Here is a 21,511-nt window from a genome sequence, read left to right on the forward strand (position 1 = left end):
TCTCAGCTGAGTGTACTTTCTTGACTTCTTGACTTGACTTATATATAATATATATATATATATATATATATATATATATATATATATATATTATATATATATATATATATATATATATATATATATATATATATATATATATATATATATAATATATATATATATATATAAGTGCAGATAACTCATGTTTGCGTATTAGAGGGAGGCTACAGTATATTGGGAATATACTGCAGAATGTGACTTAAATGACAGAGAAACTGAAGTATCTCATGAGAGAAACCTGGTCCTCCTTCAGCAAAACAGATAGTTTAATCTTATATTTGCTATCTTTATTGCAGCGACAGTCCATGAGATGCCCAGCAGTGTCTGCTCTGATTTACACAGCCAGGGTCCAAAGGCTGCACATAAATTCATTACAACACTCGTTGTTTGACCATGGCCAATCTACGTCAAGGCCATTTACATAAAGAGTTGTTTAATATCAGTGTATGAATGTGCTGTTATTGCCCTAAAACTCAGGATTGTATTTGAACAACATAACTGGCATTGATTGCTCATATCAGGCTCAGAAGATTTCCCCCATCAGGGAAAGAAAGAAAGAAAGAAATGGGATCAATGTGTGCTAGGAAACCACCCCCTGGATGACAAGACTGTCACGCACCTCTGCGATCGCTTTCTTCTTCTCTTCCTTTCTGTCACAGGCGGTTCAAAGTCAAAGTGCCATAAAAACCTATCTGTCCGTCATAGGAGGGCTGCGTTTTCTTCTTCCTCATACTGAGACAGATTCAAGAGGACGTTAAGACAAGCAGCAGCTCCATGACAGGCTGAGCGAAGTGGGAATTAATCACTGATAAAAAGGATTTTAGGTAGACCTCTGCATTGTTTTGTGTATGTTACAGTAAGTGCTTTGTTATTCTGTTACCTATGTACACCTTCGCTAGTGGCATTGAGCACAACAGTGGGCTTTGTAATGAATAACGTGTAACACAGCCGAGAAAAAAACAACTGCTTGCAACTCACCATATGGATTTCTTTGTTTAGGGAGTAGGAAAGCTGCACATTTTGTGATGCTGAGAAAGGTAAGGCTGAAGAAAGTCTCTCAATACTGACTGTGGAGTTATGAGGATGGATTTCATTGATAAAGTGTTGCTTACCTGACAGCGCTGTGTGATTCAGGAAATACTGTAAACTGATAGAGGTAGTCCCGTCATAAATTCTGTATTCTGAAGGGCATTTAAACTATTTCTTTAATATTGATATTTACTGTGCTCTGTTTTCAGGGGGAGTGGGTTTGGGCGGACTCGGCCATCGGCGTACCCATTGGGGCGAGGGTCAAAGTTACACCGTCTGGCCAGCGGTTACTGGTGGACGATGAGGGAAAGGTAATGAACACCCTTTGCTGGCTTAGATACAGAGCAAGATGTACCCTTAAAGTGTGGTTTCACTTCTTACTCTTGACCTCTCCCAGGAGCAGAGTCTGTCCCTGGAGCAGGAAGCCTCTCTCAGGGTCATGCACCCCACATCGGTGGAGGGCGTGGACGACATGATCAAACTGGGAGACATGACCGAGGCCTGCCTCCTCAGGAACCTGCTGCTCCGACACAAACAAGGCATCATCTACGTAAGGCACACGTGTAACACACAAACTGTAGTCTACCTTTGGAAGTGAACCACCTGCCACTGGGGTGAATGAATTAGTAATTAATTATAACCTGAAATAAGGTGATTTTTTTTTCAAAATATTAAAAAATAATGAAAATCTTGATAGTAACGTACTTGATGGTTCCTGAGGATAATGGACAATCGCTCCTGTAGAACGCTTTTAATTTGTGCACCCAAAAAATCCTGCACACATCCAGTACCTCACACCTCCATCCCGTAAAATGGATATACTTATAAACAGCACCCGCATGGCATGCATAGAAATGAAGGTCAATGAGCTTTTCTTATTCTAAACAAAACCCCACACAGTGCACTACCCATTTAAAGCAGTTCTGTGGATCATCCTGAGCACCTGGGACATTCTCTGGCAAGATTCATCTGTCAAATTTGACATTTTGCAAAGCTTTGAACATCTCAAACTAAATTCCATTCGCCTACATTGTATTGGGGTGGCAGCACAAACCCCAGAACTGCATGGCTAGATACCACCAGGGGTAAGTGGGAAAATGTGTTTTTTCTTTTGTTGATCTGACACTTTTTAAAACCAATACAACTGCAGACCTCAACCCCAGACTAAATGACTTCAAATGTGATTGTAACCACAGCCATGTGTTCTGATTTTAGACCTACACAGGCTCTGTGCTGGTGGCAGTGAACCCGTATGAGGATTTTCCGATATATGCAGGGGACAAGGTGAGACTGGCGTTAACATTCATCATAGAAGCACTACAGTTGCGGATCATTTTCATTTTCCTCTTTGTCAAAGATTGCAAGTGATGGGTTTCATGTGTGTGTCCTGTTGTCCTTCAGATGACGTTGTACCACGGTCGAAAGCTGGGGGAACTCCCTCCGCACATCTTTGCCATCGCTGAATCCAGCTACAGTAACATGACACGCAACCTCAAGAACCAGTGCTGCATCATCAGGTCAGAATACCTCCCTTGCCCAAAAGGTCCCGACGCCCTGTCAACTGTTACTTCTTTCACTCGTTCTTTTCTTCTGTCTTTCCCTCAGTGGGGAGTCAGGAGCCGGGAAGACAGAGAGCACCAAGCTGATCCTTCGGTACTTGGCAGCAGTCAGTGGCGAGCTCTCTGAACAGAAGATTGAGCAGCAGATTCTGGAGTCTAACCCGATACTAGAAGGTACTACATCAGCACCACTGTACTTCACATTCTCAATAGACGAGCAACACACACACACACAAACACACACACATACACAGAATAAATGGTTGGAAAGTGTTCAAACATCCCCCCGTTCTGTTCCGTACAGCGTTTGGAAATGCTAAAACGATCCGCAATGACAATTCCAGTCGCTTTGGGAAATACTTGGAGATCTTCTTCAACAAGGACGGAGTGATTGAAGGCGCTCGCGTGGAGCAGTATCTTCTGGAGAAGTCTCGTGTCTGCCATCAGGTGAGGTGGCTCCATCCAAACAGCTCCTATTATCTCTAAGGAGGGCAGATCTGTGCTGTAGACCTATAAAAGCACAGTGCACTATCTGTGGCAGGGCTGGTCAAACAAGGAAGCTGTTATCAAGGGCAATAAGCTCTCTGTAGGCCTGTAGAGAAAGCAGACCATTCCACGTGCCTTTCAAACACCTTTAGTTGACCTTTTTGTAACAACAATACTTACTTTTTGCTCCACAACCTCAGGCCCTGGGGGAGAGAAACTACCACGTGTTGTACTGCATGCTGGCAGGAGTCGCAGCAGAGGAAAAGAAAACTTTGAGCCTTGGAGATGCTAAAGAATACAGATTCCTTAACAAGGTATCACAATAGCTTTCTGCAGCTCACACACACTCAACATGTTAGCTACCCACAAGAAATAATCCAAACCTCCCCTCTCGTGTGCTGCAGGGCGGCTGCATCGCGTGTGACGCCAGGGACGATGCAAAAGACTACAAGCATATTCGTTCTGCCATGAAAATCCTGACCTTCTCAGAGAGCCAGTGTCAGAGGATCCTCAAGCTGCTGGCGGCCATATTGCACCTGGGAAACGTCTGCTTCGAGGGTGAGACCAGCTGAACATTCTGCGCTTTAGTTTTACTTTCAATTGAATCATTATATTTAATGTCAGGATCGTCTCAACAAAAATGTTGATAAAACAGAGCTAGCAACTATACGAGACTCTAATCCTAACTTTAGTGCATGCTACATTATGATTCAACGCTGAAAGCAAATAGACACACAGTAAAGAGCTAGAACACAATGCAAAGTGTAATTAGCAATAGCAAAGTAGCAATAAAATGTACTGTGGACAAATGGCTCCTGTCAGTGTAATATTAACATCTTATATTCTGTTGCAGCTGGTTGAGGTGAAGCTAATTTTGATTTATACACTGTTAATTAACCTCAAGCAATGCACTGTATTTTATAAGCTCATCATAGTTTTCGTATATAATAAATTAAGATATTAAATAAATGTAGTGGACTAAAAAATACAATAATTCCTTCTGATGTGTAATGGAGTATAAAGAAGCATAAAATGGAAATGCTGAAGTACAAGTACCTCAGAATTGTACTTAAGTCTTATACTTGAGTAAATGCACTGAGTTACATCCCACCACTGCCTTTGCAACACAACAAACTACTATTTTGATGGTCTTGTGTTCCCACCAGCCAACATACAAAATAACTTGGAAACCAGTGATGTCAGCAAGTCAGAACATTTCAGCATTGCGGCGTCACTACTGGAGGTGAGCACTTCCTTGATCCTACACTTGCTTTTTGTGATAGTTGACATCAAAACGTGATTAACGGATTGTCATTCCTCAGTAGGAAACTATGATGTTTTTGTATTGTTTTCCGCAGGTCCAAAAGTCTTCCCTGGCAACAAGTTTGACCCATCGTTCCTTCATGACCAACAGGGAGAGGGTGACCAAACCCCTCAGCTCCGAACAAGCCTCTGACTGCAGAGACGCCTTCGTCAAGGTAATGAAGCCGGCCCAGTGATGGTAAATCAGAATGCTGCGTGTTTCCTTATTGGCTCCTGACCCAGGGCGAAAGGTTCATTACCCTATAAATGCTGCATTTCATAAGGAAGGGTGATTTTAACCTTTGATTGCAGAGAGAACAATTGTTTAACAACAATCATACACACATATTTATAAGAGGAGGGTGCAGCCAGGGTTTAGAGAGGGGGGTTTCAACATCCAGTCACAGATACACTTCGTGCATAATATTTCTCAGTTTATTTGGGGCAATAACTCATGCCTTGAAGAGCAAATTTAACCGTAATTTGTTTCTGATGTTTCAGGCAATCTATAATAAGCTGTTCATATGGATCGTTGGGAAAATCAACAGTGTCATCCATAAGAGGGTGACCAAAAGCCCCAAATCCTCCTTCCTGTCCATCGGCCTGCTTGATATCTTTGGCTTTGAGAACTTCAACACAAACAGGTCAGGACATTTACTCACGTGTCCTTCAGGCTAAAGTGCATCACAACTCAACAGCTGCTTAAAACTGAACATGTGTCACCCTGTCGTTTTACAGCTTTGAGCAGCTGTGCATCAATTTTGCCAATGAGAAGCTGCAACAGTTCTTTGTGGGCCACATATTCAAGCTAGAGCAGGAGGAGTACCTGAAAGAGGACATTGTGTGGAGTAACATCAAATTTAGTGACAACCAGGACATCTTGGACCTCCTAGCTGGGAAACCCTGTAACCTGCTGGCTCTGATAGACGAAGAAAGCCATTTTCCAAAGGTTGGCGGTGCCATACTGTCCTGCTTTCTTTAATCCATTAATAAACATGATTTGGGAAATGCTGCTTTCACTGTCAAATCCTCCAGTTCAGTCAAATATTTTTTCTTGTCTTTAAGCCAAAGTATTGTCTGGTGTGTGTCACAGGGCTCAGACGTCACCATGCTGAACAAGATGAACCAACAGCACCGTGGGAACAAGAACTACGTCGCCTCCAGAAGAGAACGTGACACAGACTTCGGGATTTGCCACTTTGCAGGCGTGGTTCACTACGACTCCAAAGGTATAAAAGCAAATCGCAAAAAAAAAGTCAGACTAAAGACTAAACGCTTGCTATGAGGTGCTCAGTGATGTTCTTTTTTTTTCCCCCAGGGTTCCTGGAAAAGAACAGAGATGCCATCAGCTCTGACATAATGAACATGGTTGAGATGTCCACCAATAAGCTGCTTCGTCAGATATTTGAGACGGAGCTTTCAACTAATGGAGTGAAGATTAGTAAGAACAAGAAGGTCATCATGACACCTAAGAGCTCTTTACGGGTACGGCATTTCATGTAGTTTCATGTTGCTGCATCTATCTTTTCTTTGCTCAAGTGAAATGTCGTGCGGATGGGGAGAAAAACAAGATTTTTAAGAAGCAATTCTAGGTCACAACACTCGTTTTGGTGGACATTTATTGGCGGTCTATATTCAGATACGGTGGAGATGCACTGAGAATGACACCGGTGTGACAGTTGCCATTGTATTGCTGACTCAGCATCATGATTTCAGTCTCCTGTCTGTCATCCGTGCAGGCCCAGACTGACAGCCGCAAACAAATGCAGACGCTGAGCGGCCAGTTCCGCCAGTCCCTGGACTTCCTCATGAAGGCTCTGTCCGCCTGCCAGCCTTTCTTCATTCGCTGCTTCAAGCCCAACAGCGGCAAGCAGTCTAAGGTGAGTGACACAAGAGCAGCGGCTGCAGCATGGATGGCCTCAGTAACACACAACGGTTGCTATGTGTAGCGTTTTTAAGCACTGTGTCAATGGGCAATTATGTACGATGAACAAATGAGATGAGGGTTGCGATGAAGATAAACCACCTTGTGGAAGAGTGGTGGTAGTGTTTGTGTTTACCAACATTAAGACGTTTCCCCTGAATCCTGCTGTTTCCTGAAATAGTGGAGATGTTGCTGTGAGTCCACCTCCCCTGTCCGCATTTGCTTCTTTCCCCTTTAGCTTATCTGAATAGGTTAAAGTTAATTTTCCCATCTGCTTCTCAGCCCCTCCACCATCTGCCCTTGCACTGGATAAACAACAACCTCTTCCTGTCTTGTGCCATAAAGCGATTGAGCAAATTTCCTGGAGAATATATAACCTGCTAACACACAGTGTCACTGGAAAGCCTTAATTCTTCCTTCTAGATTATTTTTTATTTAGCCATGCTAGCCGCCAAGCTGTGACAATATCTGTCTGTCAGTCCACCGCTCTGGTCCAACTAGAAGGTGGGTTGCCATGACATTTTGTACAAAGATTCATGAGCCCCAGAGGATGAACCCCCCTATTGCTACCACTGCGGCGATCCCCTGAGTTTTCTTATTGTGCCACTAGCACAGTTTTTACTTATTACCAAATGTTAGCATGTTATCATGCTGAACCATATGGTGAGCATGCTCAACATTATACCTGCTAAACATCAGCAGGTTAGCATTGTCATTGTGAGCGTGTTAGCATGGAGTCATTTTGCTGTTGCTGTGAAGGACGAAGACACAAACACCCACATAGACAGAATATTCACAACCACTTTAACAACCTGCTCTCCTCTAGTTTTTTGACCGAGAGCTGTGCATGCGTCAGCTGAGATACTCCGGCATGATGGACACCATCCGCATCCGGAAGCTGGGATACCCAATTCGCCACACCTTTGAGGAATTCCTGAAGCGCTACAGGGTGCTACTGAGGACGACCGTCTGTGACCCCAGAAAGGTTAGTGGTTACGTAGCCCTGTCGACAATCAAACGTTACAATGTTGACTGTCGATCACAAGTGTCATGTTTGTGAAATCTAAAATCATATAGCTAAACGTCACTCAATATAATGCTGTAAATGTCATTGTGATGGCCACAAACATGGTTTACTTCTTCATTGTCCTTCCCCCTGGAGGAGTTTGGGCTGTCATTAGTGTCTCTTCAGCATCAAATCAGTGCTTTATTGTCTCTCCAGGAGACAGCTGCAGCCTGTTGTGAAGCCATCTGCAAGACAGTGATTAAAGGAGCGGACGAGTGGAAAATAGGCAGGACCAAGATTTTCCTGAGGGTGAACAGAACTTGCCATTCAAATCGTGTTGTATTGCAGCTTCTTCTCAATTGTTTTGAAACAGCAGAGCATCACAGTATTAAGTGGCACTGGTAAAGTAGAATAAGTGTTGACGTTATATTGTCTCTTAGGTGATTTTTGAGCACTGTTCAGTTGTTGCTGCGTGCCACTTTATTTCAGGACGTTCACGACGCCGTCCTGGAACGACTGAGGGAACAAGAACTCAGCAGAATCGCTCTGGTGATCCAGAGGGTCATGATGGGACACAAAGACAGGTGCAGTTTTTAAGAAGTGTAAAGGGGAAATCACGTATATAGATTATGAACTCTACTATGAAAGTTAAATGAGGTCATGGGTACGATACATTATCCTTGTTTATCAACAGGTCTGTGTATGACTGTAGCTAAAGATAGTGTTATTTTCTTGACATACCTGCTGCCAGATCAAGTAGGGGTTATAGAAAAAGACATGTGTGAGTGTCTTTTTATTCCTTCACTTAAATTCTTTACTTCTCCTCTTTTTGCAGAAAGTCTTTTCTGAAGAAGCGGAGGGCAGCTGTGGTGTTGCAGAAGCACTGGAGAGCTTACAGACAGCAGAAAGTGCGAAAAACGTTCTGATGCTTAATAAACTTATATAGAACTCAGAGCTTGTAGCTGACATAATGCCCTCTCCTTGATGTTTGCTGCACAAAGGGAAACTTATCCATTAAACTTAAACATTTGTTTCCGCTCTTGCTCCAACCAGCTCCAGCGAGGCTTTGAACGGCTGGCATCAAAGATCCGCAGCAGGAAGCTCCGGTTAGAGTACCAAAGACAGCGAGCAGCAGCGCTCACCATCCAAAGCCAGGCATGTGCTGGAGATACTGTAAATTAGCTTACGCACTTTGGTGTCCCAGGTTAAAAGTTAATGTAGCTATTGTAACACATGTTTAATATATATATATATACTGTATTTATATGCATTTTTATATAAATATACAGTAAAAATGTACATTTCAGCATAATTAAATAAGTTCAAACAATGTTCTGCTTTATATGCTTTGATATATTAGTATATTTTAAAGCATATCATTTGAATATGAAATATATTACAGTGCATTCAGGAATGTATTTGAGGAATGTCTTTTTTCAATAATACATGTATTAAGTGCTTTTTAAAATATTTTAGAAATGGAAATCATTTTTAATCAATTTGTGAATGTCAAATGTATTTTAAATTGCACACCTATTCTTCTTGTTATTACGCAGAAACAAAAACGACTTTTCGCTTGGTCCATTTGCAACTGAAAGACATTAACAAACTTATGAGAATGAATAAGTGTGTTAGTATGATTTAATAAGACGATTAATAATGTGATTAACTGTAGATGCGAGGCCACCGGGCGAGGAAGGGCTGGAAGCAGAAGAGAGAGGCTGTCATACTGCTGCAGGCTCACACCAGAGGACTGCTGGCCAGAAGAACAGCTGAGAAGATGAGGAGTGACGTGAGAGCTCAAAGTCTTGACACTGGACATGGCACGATGAACGCATTGTGTTCTGACACCTTTTCACCTCCCCTCTTTCTCTGTCCTCACTCCACCCAACTCCCTCACAGGCTGCCCTGCTACGCCTGGAGAAAGAGAACCAAGAGCGGATTGCCTTGGAGATTCAGCAGCGTCTGAAAGAAGTTATCGCAAAGTTGCCGCAGGACGAAGAGGAGGAGCCTGAGCCGATCACTGAGCAGGATTCAGAGGAGTACACGTATGACCTCCAGCCCACACCTCCTGTGCAGGCGGTTGAACTGGAGGCGTCAGAATCAGATGAATCCGAGGTTTGCTGATTGTTCCTGTTGTGTGATCTGCTAATGTGACATTAATAAATGTCTTGCATTTGACCATGCATGATTAATCGACTGATTGAACCTCTGATATGAATTCTATTTTGACTGTTAAGAAGAGGAGGAACATGCCAGAGCCGGTGGAGGAAACCTCTGCTGGGACCTCAGAGCTGGAAATCCCTCCAGCTTCAATCTCAACAACCCCCACCCCGTCGCTGGAAGAGGACGATGACGAGTTTGACGACGGCAGTGACGAGTTTTCATTCTACAAGTTCAGCATCCATCACTTCGAGGGCAACGCCAGCCACACGCACATCACCCAGAGACTCAGGCAGCCCCTTCTGCCCCACGAAGACGAGGGTGACGCACTGGTGAGAGGACAGGGAGCAGAGAGAGGAAGCTTTCCCCAAAGATTTTCATCTTTCACCAGAACTCACTCCCACTTGCTCCTCTCATTTTCCCTCTAGGCGTGTCTGACTGTTTTCTGGATTATACTGCGTTTCATGGGGGACATGCCAGAGCCGAAATCTCTGGACGCGATATCTCAAGTGTCCAGCACCATCTCGCGACATCTGCCTAACAGACAGGGCAGGAGGCTGAGCAACCTTGTGGGATTGGACCAGGTAACATACTCACATTATTACATGTTGAGAGTAAGAATAATGGTACATTTTGCTGCCACGCATGATTCATGGTGGTTAGAAGTAGATGCTGTAATAAATAATGAGAGTTTATTGGACATTTGAATTGTATATCACCAAATGTATTGACCCAACTGTATTACAAACAGCTGTATAATATAGAAGATTAGCTTGAATGTCAAATATCTGCTCACCTATTATTATTATGTCTTTTCTGAATAGAAAATACTGAGGAAGAACAAGAAAAAGCTCGGAGGTGGAAACAGAAAAGCTTCCGCTATTCTTGAGGAGGTCAGCACTAATGTTGCTACGATACTCATCAGTCAAGTCATTGTTCCTGCGTTGATTCGCCAGGTGTGTCGCATGCTAATTGCTCTTTGTCTTGTTACCTTCACCAGCCAGAGAACTTGACAGAGGACGAGGACATATTGATCGGAGAGGGTCCCACACTGGATCGGCCACTTTCATCCCAGGAAAAACTACACATTATCACCGGATACGCTCTATCGAGACGAGACATAAGGTGAAAATGAAATACTTGTTTACATGAAAGGGGGAAAACAAACTTCAATGCACAGATAAAATGTCCTGGATGTTCTCTTGGATCTTGTTGCGCTCACTGTTCTAGTCTTTTTTTTTATGATAGTGTATCTGTCTTGTTTAACATTTGGTTGTCACTGCCTGTCTTTCTCTACCTGTGCAGGGATGAGATCTACTGCCAGATCTGTAAGCAGCTGGTGAACAATAAGAACAGGAGGAGCCGTATACAAGGCTGGACCCTTCTTTCCATCTGTCTTGGGATCTTCCCCCCAACAGACCTCTTCATGAAGGTCAGTCATTCAGTAATACAGCAGCTTGTAATCAAAAGACTTGCCTTCCTGTTTATTGCATGGTGTCATTTTAAAGAAATTGCGCTCTTTTATTTTAAAGGGTATCCCTCCTCTGGTAACTCTTTTAATAGTCAGTCTGTCACTGTCAATGATTGCTTCTGCTTTTATCACAAACAAGTGTTTAAGGATAAACACAGTTACTTCTGCTTGTAGTTCACACCCACCCACTGTGTTGATATGATCAAAGTAGTGCAAGATAAAAACACTTGATAAACAAGATCCAATTACTTAATAAAAACTGAAAGAAGCTCAAGTTTGATATGTCAATAATAGACACCATTTTATGTCTGATTCTTTTACAGCTTGACAGCATTTTCAACGAATCAGTTACCAGTTCTTGTGTCGTTTCAGCTGAGATGCCATCCACACTTATTTTCTTCCGTTTGTTTGCATTGTTTTTTTCGCTCTTGCGGGAGAAAATTGTGCTTTTATCCATTTCCTCTAGTTTGGCAACATATGTTATTAACCCTGTTCTATTCTACTCTGCTTCACAGTATTTGGAACATTTTGTCAGCAGAGGGCCAAGTGGCTACGGAGCATATTGTACTGAGCGCCTGTGTCGTATAATAGCCAATGGAGAAAGAAAAGAGTTGCCCTGTTGGATAGAGCTACAGGTAGAAACACTGGATCATATTTTTATCTTGTTGTTATGGTGACTTTTTCTTTTGTCTGCAACCTCTCTTGACTGTGTTTTCTTGGCTGGGTTTATTGTTGGATTTTCTCAAGTAGCACGCCTCGGCTGCCGGCTATGAAATTCCAAATTACTGGAATGTTTTCTTGATTTCAGTCCAGTCTCACCTTCCTTCTCCCTGCTGACAGGCTGCCAAGTCCAAGGAGCCCATAGACATGTCTGTGACTCTAATGGATGAACGTACTGTCAGTCTAAAACTGGACTCAGCCTCCACCTCCGCTGAAGTCTGTCAAACTGTGGCTGACGATATCGATCTGCGAGACACATATGGATTCTCCCTGTACATCAGTCTCTATGACAAGGTGAGCTGTACTTCCTTGTCTCCTGTCTCGTCATATCCATTCAAACTTTCCCTCCCTCTATTTGCATGCAAATGTGCGCATGCTTTGGTTATCCCATATACTGTGAATCCAGTTTCTGAAAGTCCAACACAGAAGATTGTAGAGAACCACACTCACTCAAACCTTGTTGGTCTCCCGTCTCCAGATGTGGTCTCTGGGCAGCTGTGGGAAGCATGTGTTGGATGCAGTGTCTCAGTGCGAGCAGGAGGTGAGGAGGCAGGGCAAGGAGGAGAAGGACGCGCCCTGGAGGCTCTCCCTCCGCAAGGAACTGTTCACGCCGTGGCATGACTGCTCAGTAGACCCGATCAGCACGGATCTGATCTACAGACAGGTCATCAAGGGAATCAAGTCGGGGGAGTACACCAGTGAGAAGGTGAGGCTCAGGAGTACACCACATACTCAACATAACATCATTTCCTGAAGTGAATCGAAAAGACAAATGTGACTGACACCAACAGTCGTCGATTTATTCTGTCATAGATGTTTTTTTCTACTTTAATATTTACTGGGTTTTTGTTTGTACATACAACCAAGAAAATGTGTATGTTAACCTATGACTTTTTCACATCCAGAAATATACCATATGACCAATAACCATTGTTCTATAGTGGGGGATTCAGTCTTATACCAATTTCTTGTTATTGCCTTCTTGCTTGTGATCAATAACATCTTGGTTAAATATCGATCATTACCAATGACAAAATAATTTATATTTCCCAGGTACATATAAATGATATTAATGTCCGATCCAAAATAAGCAAAAAAAAAACAACAAACAATAAACCAGTGTGTGTAAACTGTATCCTATAAAAATGTATTGCATCTCTCAGGAGGATGAATATGTCCAGCTGGCAGCAAAGCACTATTACATCCAGTTTGGCTCGGCACACAGCAACGACAACGTCAAGAAGGTGGTTCAGGAGTGCATCGCCACCCCGCTTATTGAGAACAAATCTATGACAAAGTGGATCCAACTCATCAGCGCAGCTCACTTAAAGGTACAGTGCATGCAGTCAAACAAAAAGGAGCTACTGTATATGACCAAACTGGATTAGTGTGCACCATGGTCAGTGTTCTAAATGATTTATTTTTGTTTCTAAATCACATGGGCACAATAAAGGTCACCTCAGGATAATTCTTACATCTTGATCATACAGGGTCCTTACATCAACGGGAAGCAGGGAACAGAAAGCGTAAAAGGAGAGCTGGTCGATAGCGCCCGAGAGAAATGGCCCCTTCACTTCTCCAAGTTCTATGAAGTTACAATGATGTCAGGTCAGTTACCCTAATTACAATTAACGTATCTGTTCTGCAGCTGGGATTATTGCAGACGTCATCATTTAACGCAATTAATGTGTGAAATATGTATGTGGTGAAACATTTGCCCATATCTGTCCACAGGACCTCCTTTGCCCAAAAACAGGTTTGTTGTGTCTGTAAACTGGAATGGCCTCCTCTTCATGGATGGAAAAGACAAGAAACTCCTTGAGCTTCCTTACCTAGAGCTAAAGGAAGTAAGAATGAGGTATGGGTAACTTTTTAATTCTTTGTTTTTTTCGTTTGAATTGAGTTTTGACAAGTATCAAACAAATTAAACTCTGATGTTTATAACCCGTCTAGTGACAGCCATTTCAGTGCTCAGTCGGTGAGTTTGGCCACAGTCAGAGGGGAGTTTGTCCTGACGTCTGGGGAAGCTGCGGACATGGCAGCGCTTACAGAGGAAAACCTGGGAGGGCTGACAGAGCGCTCAGTGTTTGCACTGGCTCAGATGGATGCCAGTAAGCCAGGTAAGAGTCCACAGTCCATACAATACAGAATAGTCGGCCCAAACACAAGAAAATAACGTATCACATATTAACAAATATGCCTCCATGTCTCTCGCTCCTTCTACAGATGACCCCACGTTCCTGGCTTGTAAACGAGGGGACCTGCTGCTGGTAGAGAAAGATGAACAATGCTCTCCTTATGAGAACCGGATCAAAGCAACCAACCAGCGGACAGGTGCCAGCGGTGCAGTCCTTAAGGACTCCGTGCAGTTTCTGCCGACTCTCAGCAGGCCCACTGACGACATGATGGTAGAGTTACCTACACATGTCACACTTTTTACTTATTTGCCCAAGAGGGTCACATGTACAACATATAAAAGAGAATGAATGTTTTCTGTATATACTGAAAATCAGTCTATAAACAGGTAATACATATGGTAGATTTTAGAAATAGGTTTGGTAGTCTGGTCCATATGTGCACCATATATAAATATAAAATATAAAAACAACAATGCAACGATGTGTCAAAAGAGGCAAATATGCACATGTACAAGAACAGACATGGTGTGCATCAACAGTGAGTTTTCAGGTCTTTAGATGCAGCACTGGATCCTTGAGTATGATGGTTCATATGAGCCCCCCTTGTGGTGTAACTAATGAACTGCTTCTGACCCATCAGGAACTGCTCAGTCCAGGCCAGAAGAAATTTTCAGCAACACAAAATGCCCCGCAGAGAGAAGAAACAGTGGCTCCCATCTCTTTAAAAGAGTTTGCGCTTGAGAACTTCAGGTAACGATATCATATGAGTCCCTTTATAATTTGGCACTTTTCAAATATTGAATATTCATCTAACAACAAGTGTGACTCTAGGTTTGGCCAGTAACAAAGACATCATCATCATCCAACTTTAACTTTCATATGAATGCTTTTAAATAATCATACCGAGTTCCCCCCCTGCCACAGGCCTGTAGGTAAGGATGTCGGTCGACAGGGTGCGTCCAAAGGAGTCAGCAGGGAGAAGCTGTGGGCTTGTTCCAGAGAACCCCTCAAACAGCCGCTGATGAAGAGCCTGGTCCGCAACTCTGAACTCAGCACCCTGGCCTGCAACGTCTTCACTGATATCCTTGAAATTAATGCAGATGAGGGTAACAGCTGTAACATTAGAGCATGTGGAGATACTTAACTGTGTTTAAAACCCTCTAATTGTAAACCTGGTTCAGGGAATTTTCCAAACTATATTCTGCTTTTCCTTCACTAATGAAACATGTGGATGAATGTGTGAATCATTTTTCCTCACACGCAATCTACTCTCTGTGATCTGTACCTTCAGAGGAAAGAGCCCCTCTGTCTAGAACACATGTGTGTAATACAGACCGTAGTCTAGTTTTGTTACTGTCCGTGTGAGCCCTTAACCTTGGCTGCTACCTATCCTGAAGTACATGGGCGACTACCCCATCAAAGCTCGCAGCCCCATAGATCTGACTGACCAGATCTTTGGTCCCGCCACCCAGCACGAAGCTCTGCAGGACGAGATCTACTGCCAGATCATGAGACAGATGACCAGCAACAACAACAGGTGCTCCCTCAGTGTGCACCTCTGGATTTTTTTAAAGAATTCACACAAAATCAAGAGCCAACCCTAACCCCCCCCACCCCCCCTGCTCTCTTGCCCTCCCTCGTTCTCAGGTTGAGCATGGAGCTCGGGTGGCAGCTGATGTGGCTGTGTTCAGGCTTGTTCCCGCCCAGTCACAATTTGATGAGGCACACTGAGCGCTTCCTGAAGTCGCGCCCCAGAGATCAGCTGGCCGCTGGCTGCCTGCAGAGGCTGCGGGGGATGCTCAGGTCAGGCAGAAGTAACAAAGAACACATGTAACGGGATGACCGCGTCTTGTGTCCTGGAATTTTCTATCTGAATATATGATATTCTAATATAATAATAATATGATATATGCATCCCTGAAATAACGTTTTTGAAATTGCCCAACTTGAAAATTTCAAAGTGATTCAGACCACATAATTTGGTTATCAAAGTAAAATATTTTAGTGCAGTAGATTAGGAGGTATTTAATTTCAGCCTTATGTAATCATTAGTCAAATTTTGGTGTTCAGTTGCTGCTAAGATTCAAATCATTCTGGCAATTATTTGCTTCGGTGGAAATAAAAGAGATGTTGTAAAGAGAGCGTGCCGATGGAAATGTCAGAAATGTTTTGCCTCCCTCGTCTGTTTGTTCAGTTCATTACTGTATTTGTCAAGTAATGGAAGTCATCCGTGCATATAAAGAAAATCACAGTTTTTCATAAGCAAGTTCACTGATATAAACTAAACGCTGCTGTCACTGTGAAATAGAGTAGTTATAATGTGTATTTGTGTGTATGTGCTTTGTGCCCTCAGTAAGGAGCCCAGGAAGCTTCCTCCCCACCTGGTAGAAGTGGACGCCATCCAACAGAACAGCACCCAGATCTTCCATAAAGTCCACTTCCCAAATGACACCGATGATGTAAGACACAGCGCTCTCCTCTAAACACTTAGACGAGGTGTCCATTAGTGTGCCGACTCTCAGCAGTGTTTGAGCTCTTTGTCAGTTGATATTAACTGGCATTACTTCTTTCCGTTTACTAATGGAAGGGAGTTGGAACTGAACTGAACCGAAGAGCTTCTCATCTTGCATTTGTTTTTTTCTCTCTTTCGCCTCTTTTTTCTGTCCGTTTGTATCTGTTTTTTTATTCCTATTATTGGAAACACATACCCAAACAATTTTTTCCCCACTTTTATTTTTAATATCTTACAAATATTGTTACATTGTGCATTTTTCTGTTCTTTCTGTCCTTGCTGTTGATATATATATATATATATATATATATATATATATATATATATATATATGTTAGATATTTGAGGTGACATCCACAACCACAATTGGAGACCTGTGCTGCAGTATCGCCTCTCAGTTCAAACTGAGCTCAGATGACGGATATGGCCTGTACCTGAAAACACCAAACAAGGTGGGGCTGCGTGATGTGTTTGTTGATTCCTATTTATTTTTTAGCCATTAATTACATTGTAGTGGGACAGAAAAGATGAAGATGTTGTTGATTGATTGAGTAATTGATTTCTATGTAGCTTCAGGGCACGTACATTTTAATCTCTCCTACGCTGGTGAATTCAAAATCTTCAAAATCTATCCAAGGCCATGCTCCCGCCCTGTTTAACTTATTGATTTTATTCTGTTTTTAATTCTCAGGTCATGAGCTTGGATGAGCGGAAATATTTCTTTGACAGTTTAAGGCAGACTTCAGACACTCCTAAGAAAGCAAAAAAAGTGAAAGAAGGTAATGCATCATAGGGACACCTTAAGTATTTACGTGTCAGTGCTTCTCTAAATGTATAATTCAATTCTTGCCTCCCAGGCAACCAGGCCAACGTGCCCTACCTGGTGATTTGTAAGAGGAAGCTCTGGTTCAACGTGAATCCGGGGAAAGACCTGGTTGCAGACCTCACTTTCCATTTCCCACAGGTATTCAACCAAACGCGCTCTTCATTCTGCTGGCTTTTACTCCTTTTTATCTCTTCATGATATGTGACCTCTGTTTTTGCCTCCATGTAGGAGCTGCCCAAGTACCTGCGGGGATACCACAACTGCACCAAAGAGGACATGACCAACCTGGGCGGGCTGCTCTTCAGAGTCGAAGTAGACTCAGACAGGTCGCAGTTTCTAATGATCCCCAAAATGCTTAAGGAGCTGGTTCCTGCTGACCAGATAAAAATCATGTCCCCTGAAGACTGGAAGAAGGTAAAGGAAGAGACGTGCAGAAGCAGGGCGACATTTTGTGTCCAGTGTTAGGGATGTCCACTGAGTGTTTTCCTTCTCCCTGCAGCACATCATCTCCTCCTACAACAAGCAGAGTGGCATCACGGTGCAAGAGGCCAAAATCGCCTTCCTGAGAGCCATTTCAAGTTGGCCCACCTTTGGCTGTTCCTTCTTTGAAGTCAAAGTGAGTCATCAGGATGAAGCAACAGCAAAGTTGGCAGACAACTATTTGATGAAACTGTTTTTTTTAACATGATGATGTCGTTTGACTTTGCAGCAAACGTGTGAATCTAGCTACCCAGAAATGATTTTGATCGCCATCAGCAAGCAAGGTGTCAGCTTAAGTAACCCAAAGACAAAGGTATGCACAATAATGAGCCTTACATTATATATATTGACGTGTCATGTTGTGTGGTACTAAAGTGTCATCTCAGTTTATGATGTCCTCCTACTGGGGTTCGTCTTTACTGATAAGAAACCATTTAATGTTGTTTAATCATGCTGTGAACCTTTTAGGAGCTGCTGGTTATGTACCCGTTCAGCCGCATCACAGAGTACCAAAGCAACGGCAGCTACTTCCAGATGACCATCGGCACCCTGGTGAGGGGCAACAGCTTTGTCTGTGAAACCTCACAGGTGAGTCTTTGGAATTTAATTTCAATACACATTGTTCTGTACAGCAGTCTGTCCGTTTGTGTTAATGAGCCCGATTTTCCTCCTTTTTCAGGCCAACACAATGGAGGACCTTCTTAGATCGTACATCAGCATGTACGAGAGGCAGAGGCAGGCCTTTCGACCGAGGAACTACATGTTTTCCTGAAGCTTCAAGGGCTAAAGAATAGGCTGTGATTTACTATATGCACTCTTGATCAATATTGACTTTATTATTAATGTATTTGTAAACTTCAAATGGCAAATTGTCCCTACAGATTACTTCTATTAAATTACAGATATTCAAATTTAAGAGTGTCATATTGTCATTTTTCCTAACTTGTGCCACTGTAAGAACTGTCTAGAACATGATAGAGATGTAAATGTCGTGGTATTAAGCTTTAACATGTCCAAAACTGAGTCATTTATCTTAAGATATTTAACAATGATTTAATAATAACAATTCAATAACTGTTTTAGTCACAGAGGCGCGAGGACATTTTCCTGCTCCGTCATTACGTTGTCATTTAGCTACTGTAGATTAAGCCCTCGTTTTGGACTGAATTACATTTTTTTCTTTGCAATGTTTTCAAGACATAAATGCATAAAAGAACATTTTTTAATGTAAATGCCCGTTTCCTTTACACCATTAGTCTCACAGTGCCCTTCACATTGAAATATTTTCCATTTTTCTGCCGTGCATGATGATGATTTAGAAACATGAAAGGCATGTTAACAGACCATAATACTTTACACACTTTGTTGTTTCAGGGACTTACAGTATTCTGCACACTATACACATGCAGTCCGAACATACTGGACAATTATGATAAGGCCATGGTCTAAAAGATGCCAAATTTGTTGAGAGAAAGATTGATCAAATACAGGATTTTACCCCGAAGTGAAATCCTATATGAAGACATATTCAGTTATCATTTGTAAGACTCTACAGCAACATGTTCAGTAGACATTTGTGATTTTATTATTTTGGACATTTTTTTCACTGCAAAAGTTATCCTACAATACTAAAAGAAAAATTGCCATATATAGCTGATGTTTATAATACCTATAATGAATGCCTATTGTGTTTATCTATCTTTATCTACCTCAAAGGAAATTTCAACATAAAGTACATATGTTCATACACAGTTTTGAAAAACAAAATAATGAGCCCTGTGCTGTACGTATTGTTGGTGTGTACACAGTCTATTATGTTCTAAAATACATGTTTTGATGACAATTAGTGACATTAGCGACATAGTGAATGTCCAACTGGCTTGATTCTTTCCCACAGATTGCTGCTCTAGCCTGTGTTGTTGGGCAGTGGATGTCAGGTCAATAGAATGGGATATGGTGTATACTGTAACTGTTTTCCATTGATTTTCTTACCGTCCCAGCAACATGGCTTGTGCCAAAGTGAATGTGTCTTTTAAGAGACACTCTCCAGCAAATATACATAAGTCATTTTCACAGCAGACATTTGACATGTTATAACTGGAAACTATTAAGAACATTAATTATGGCTGCATTCCATTTAGCTGTGCCACGACCAGGGCTCTAGCTCTGCACATGGTTTCGTGATTAGTTACACCTGTGCTTAGCGTGCAGTGACGGGTCAAACTGTGTGAAGAAGGCCTATTAAGTCTGAGCATGAAAATTGTTCAAATTGATACTAACATATCATTCTTTGAGCATTAGCAGAATATACTATTGCTAATGTGTCTTAGACCTTTAAAAATAAGTCGTTTTAACTGACTTTTCTATGAAACTTGGCCAATATAATTCTTTATAATATAATTCTTCTTCTCTTTTGAAGAAGACAGTGAAATGGGGGCATTGTAAATGTCACTAAAGAGAACTTGCTGATGCCATAAGAGCTATATTAACTGAGGCTGATTCGGCTAAAAGTTGGAGACTAGCTGTAGATTGTTCTTTTTATGTCCACATAATATATTGTGCTTATTATCATAGTAATTACATTTAGAGAGAGAAGAAAACGGTCATGGTAATTCATCTTTGTGAAAAGGTTTCAACTGCCATCAGATCATCAATGAGTTCCTTGCTGAACAACACTGCAGTTAGTTTGTGTGAATCAGATACTTCTGACTTCAAATCAAGATGTGCAATGGAAAAGATATGTGGATGACTAACTGGAGAATGTATTCTTGTACCTGAATGTACATTGGTCTTGCACTTAAAACATCCACTCCTGCCAACATCCTAATAAACTTATTATTCACTGTTTTACTCTATATTGGCCAATATTATCTAAAGTGATCACCAAATAGCTTCATTCATACTTTTTAGAATATTTTTCAAACTGCTTACTGTCATACTTTATCATACTACTTTGGTACTCTATATCTACGTATATATTTAGATATAGAGTTTCATTAATTGTTATTCGATTAACATCTAAATTTGACAAAATGTAATTACCTCATTCATTCATACCCATCACAATTACATCAGAGGAAAAAGGGGCACTATAAACTGTGTATAGCATGCATAAATGTTGAGATGTCTTTTTCTTTTTTTTAAATCCAGAACTGCTGACTTTAGTGCACCATGTCAAAAATTACAAGATTATTTTCTGACACCTGCAAAATACGGAAAACATTGTCACAGTTTTTGTTTTGTTTTGGCATTACATCTCTGTGGCCTGGAGAGTTAGCGTGCTCTTAGCTGAATGCTGATTTAATATTTATTATTTCAAAACGCTGTGTTCATACTTTGTGTAAATGTATGACTGCTTCTTTGCCTCTTTACTTTCTTTGTATTTTTAAACAAATTTGAAGGGGCATTACTGTTGAAAGCCACAGTTGTTTGTCTTATACACAAGCTAGAGACAGTTTTCAAAATGTCAGCCAACACTCCCAGTTTTTAGACACAGACATTTGATGCTCCTGGAATGTCCCGACTGCTGCCTGAATATCAGTCACCCGTCACCCTTTTCCTCATAACTCGACTCCAATTTCATACCTGAAATGACATCACAAACTGTGTGTGTGTGTGTGTGTGTGTGTGTGTGTGTGTGTGTGTGTGTATATGTGTGGTGTAGTGTGTAGTAGTGTAATGTAGTAGTCTGCTTATACAATCCTCCTCATTGCCTGTCAAGACTATTGCTCTGTTACCATGGATACCATGTGACCAAAAAAATCAGGTTACCATGGGCAGGTGCATATGAGGTGCAGTATGATCGTTTGTGCCTCAGTCTGTTTCCTGATGCAATCTGACTGCAAGGGGGGCG

General features: G+C 41.9%; 1 protein-coding gene across 1 annotated transcript; it reads left to right on the top strand.

Annotated features, from left to right (window-relative positions):
• Positions 1–1,067: 1,067 nt before the first annotated feature.
• LOC139297031 (unconventional myosin-VIIb-like) lies at positions 1,068–18,430 on the top strand. Its single transcript, XM_070919614.1, has 49 exons — positions 1,068–1,079; positions 1,281–1,382; positions 1,469–1,621; positions 2,287–2,355; positions 2,473–2,588; positions 2,677–2,804; positions 2,935–3,077; positions 3,317–3,430; positions 3,521–3,674; positions 4,283–4,359; positions 4,475–4,594; positions 4,920–5,062; positions 5,157–5,367; positions 5,512–5,647; positions 5,737–5,903; positions 6,158–6,298; positions 7,169–7,327; positions 7,565–7,657; positions 7,838–7,932; positions 8,184–8,256; positions 8,402–8,503; positions 9,024–9,140; positions 9,251–9,466; positions 9,589–9,843; positions 9,940–10,095; positions 10,336–10,404; positions 10,512–10,636; positions 10,817–10,943; positions 11,498–11,617; positions 11,823–11,996; positions 12,181–12,408; positions 12,866–13,033; positions 13,193–13,310; positions 13,437–13,560; positions 13,656–13,822; positions 13,929–14,110; positions 14,481–14,590; positions 14,765–14,919; positions 15,227–15,377; positions 15,488–15,643; positions 16,194–16,299; positions 16,691–16,804; positions 17,044–17,131; positions 17,210–17,316; positions 17,407–17,592; positions 17,678–17,794; positions 17,888–17,971; positions 18,127–18,246; positions 18,338–18,430. The coding sequence occupies exons 1-49, from the start codon at positions 1,068–1,070 to the stop codon at positions 18,428–18,430; spliced, it is 6,441 nt and encodes a 2,146-aa protein (XP_070775715.1).
• The last annotated feature ends 3,081 nt before the right edge of the window (positions 18,431–21,511 follow it).

Source organism: Enoplosus armatus, chromosome 14 (genome assembly GCF_043641665.1).
Source record: "Enoplosus armatus isolate fEnoArm2 chromosome 14, fEnoArm2.hap1, whole genome shotgun sequence".
NCBI lineage: Eukaryota > Metazoa > Chordata > Actinopteri > Centrarchiformes > Enoplosidae > Enoplosus > Enoplosus armatus.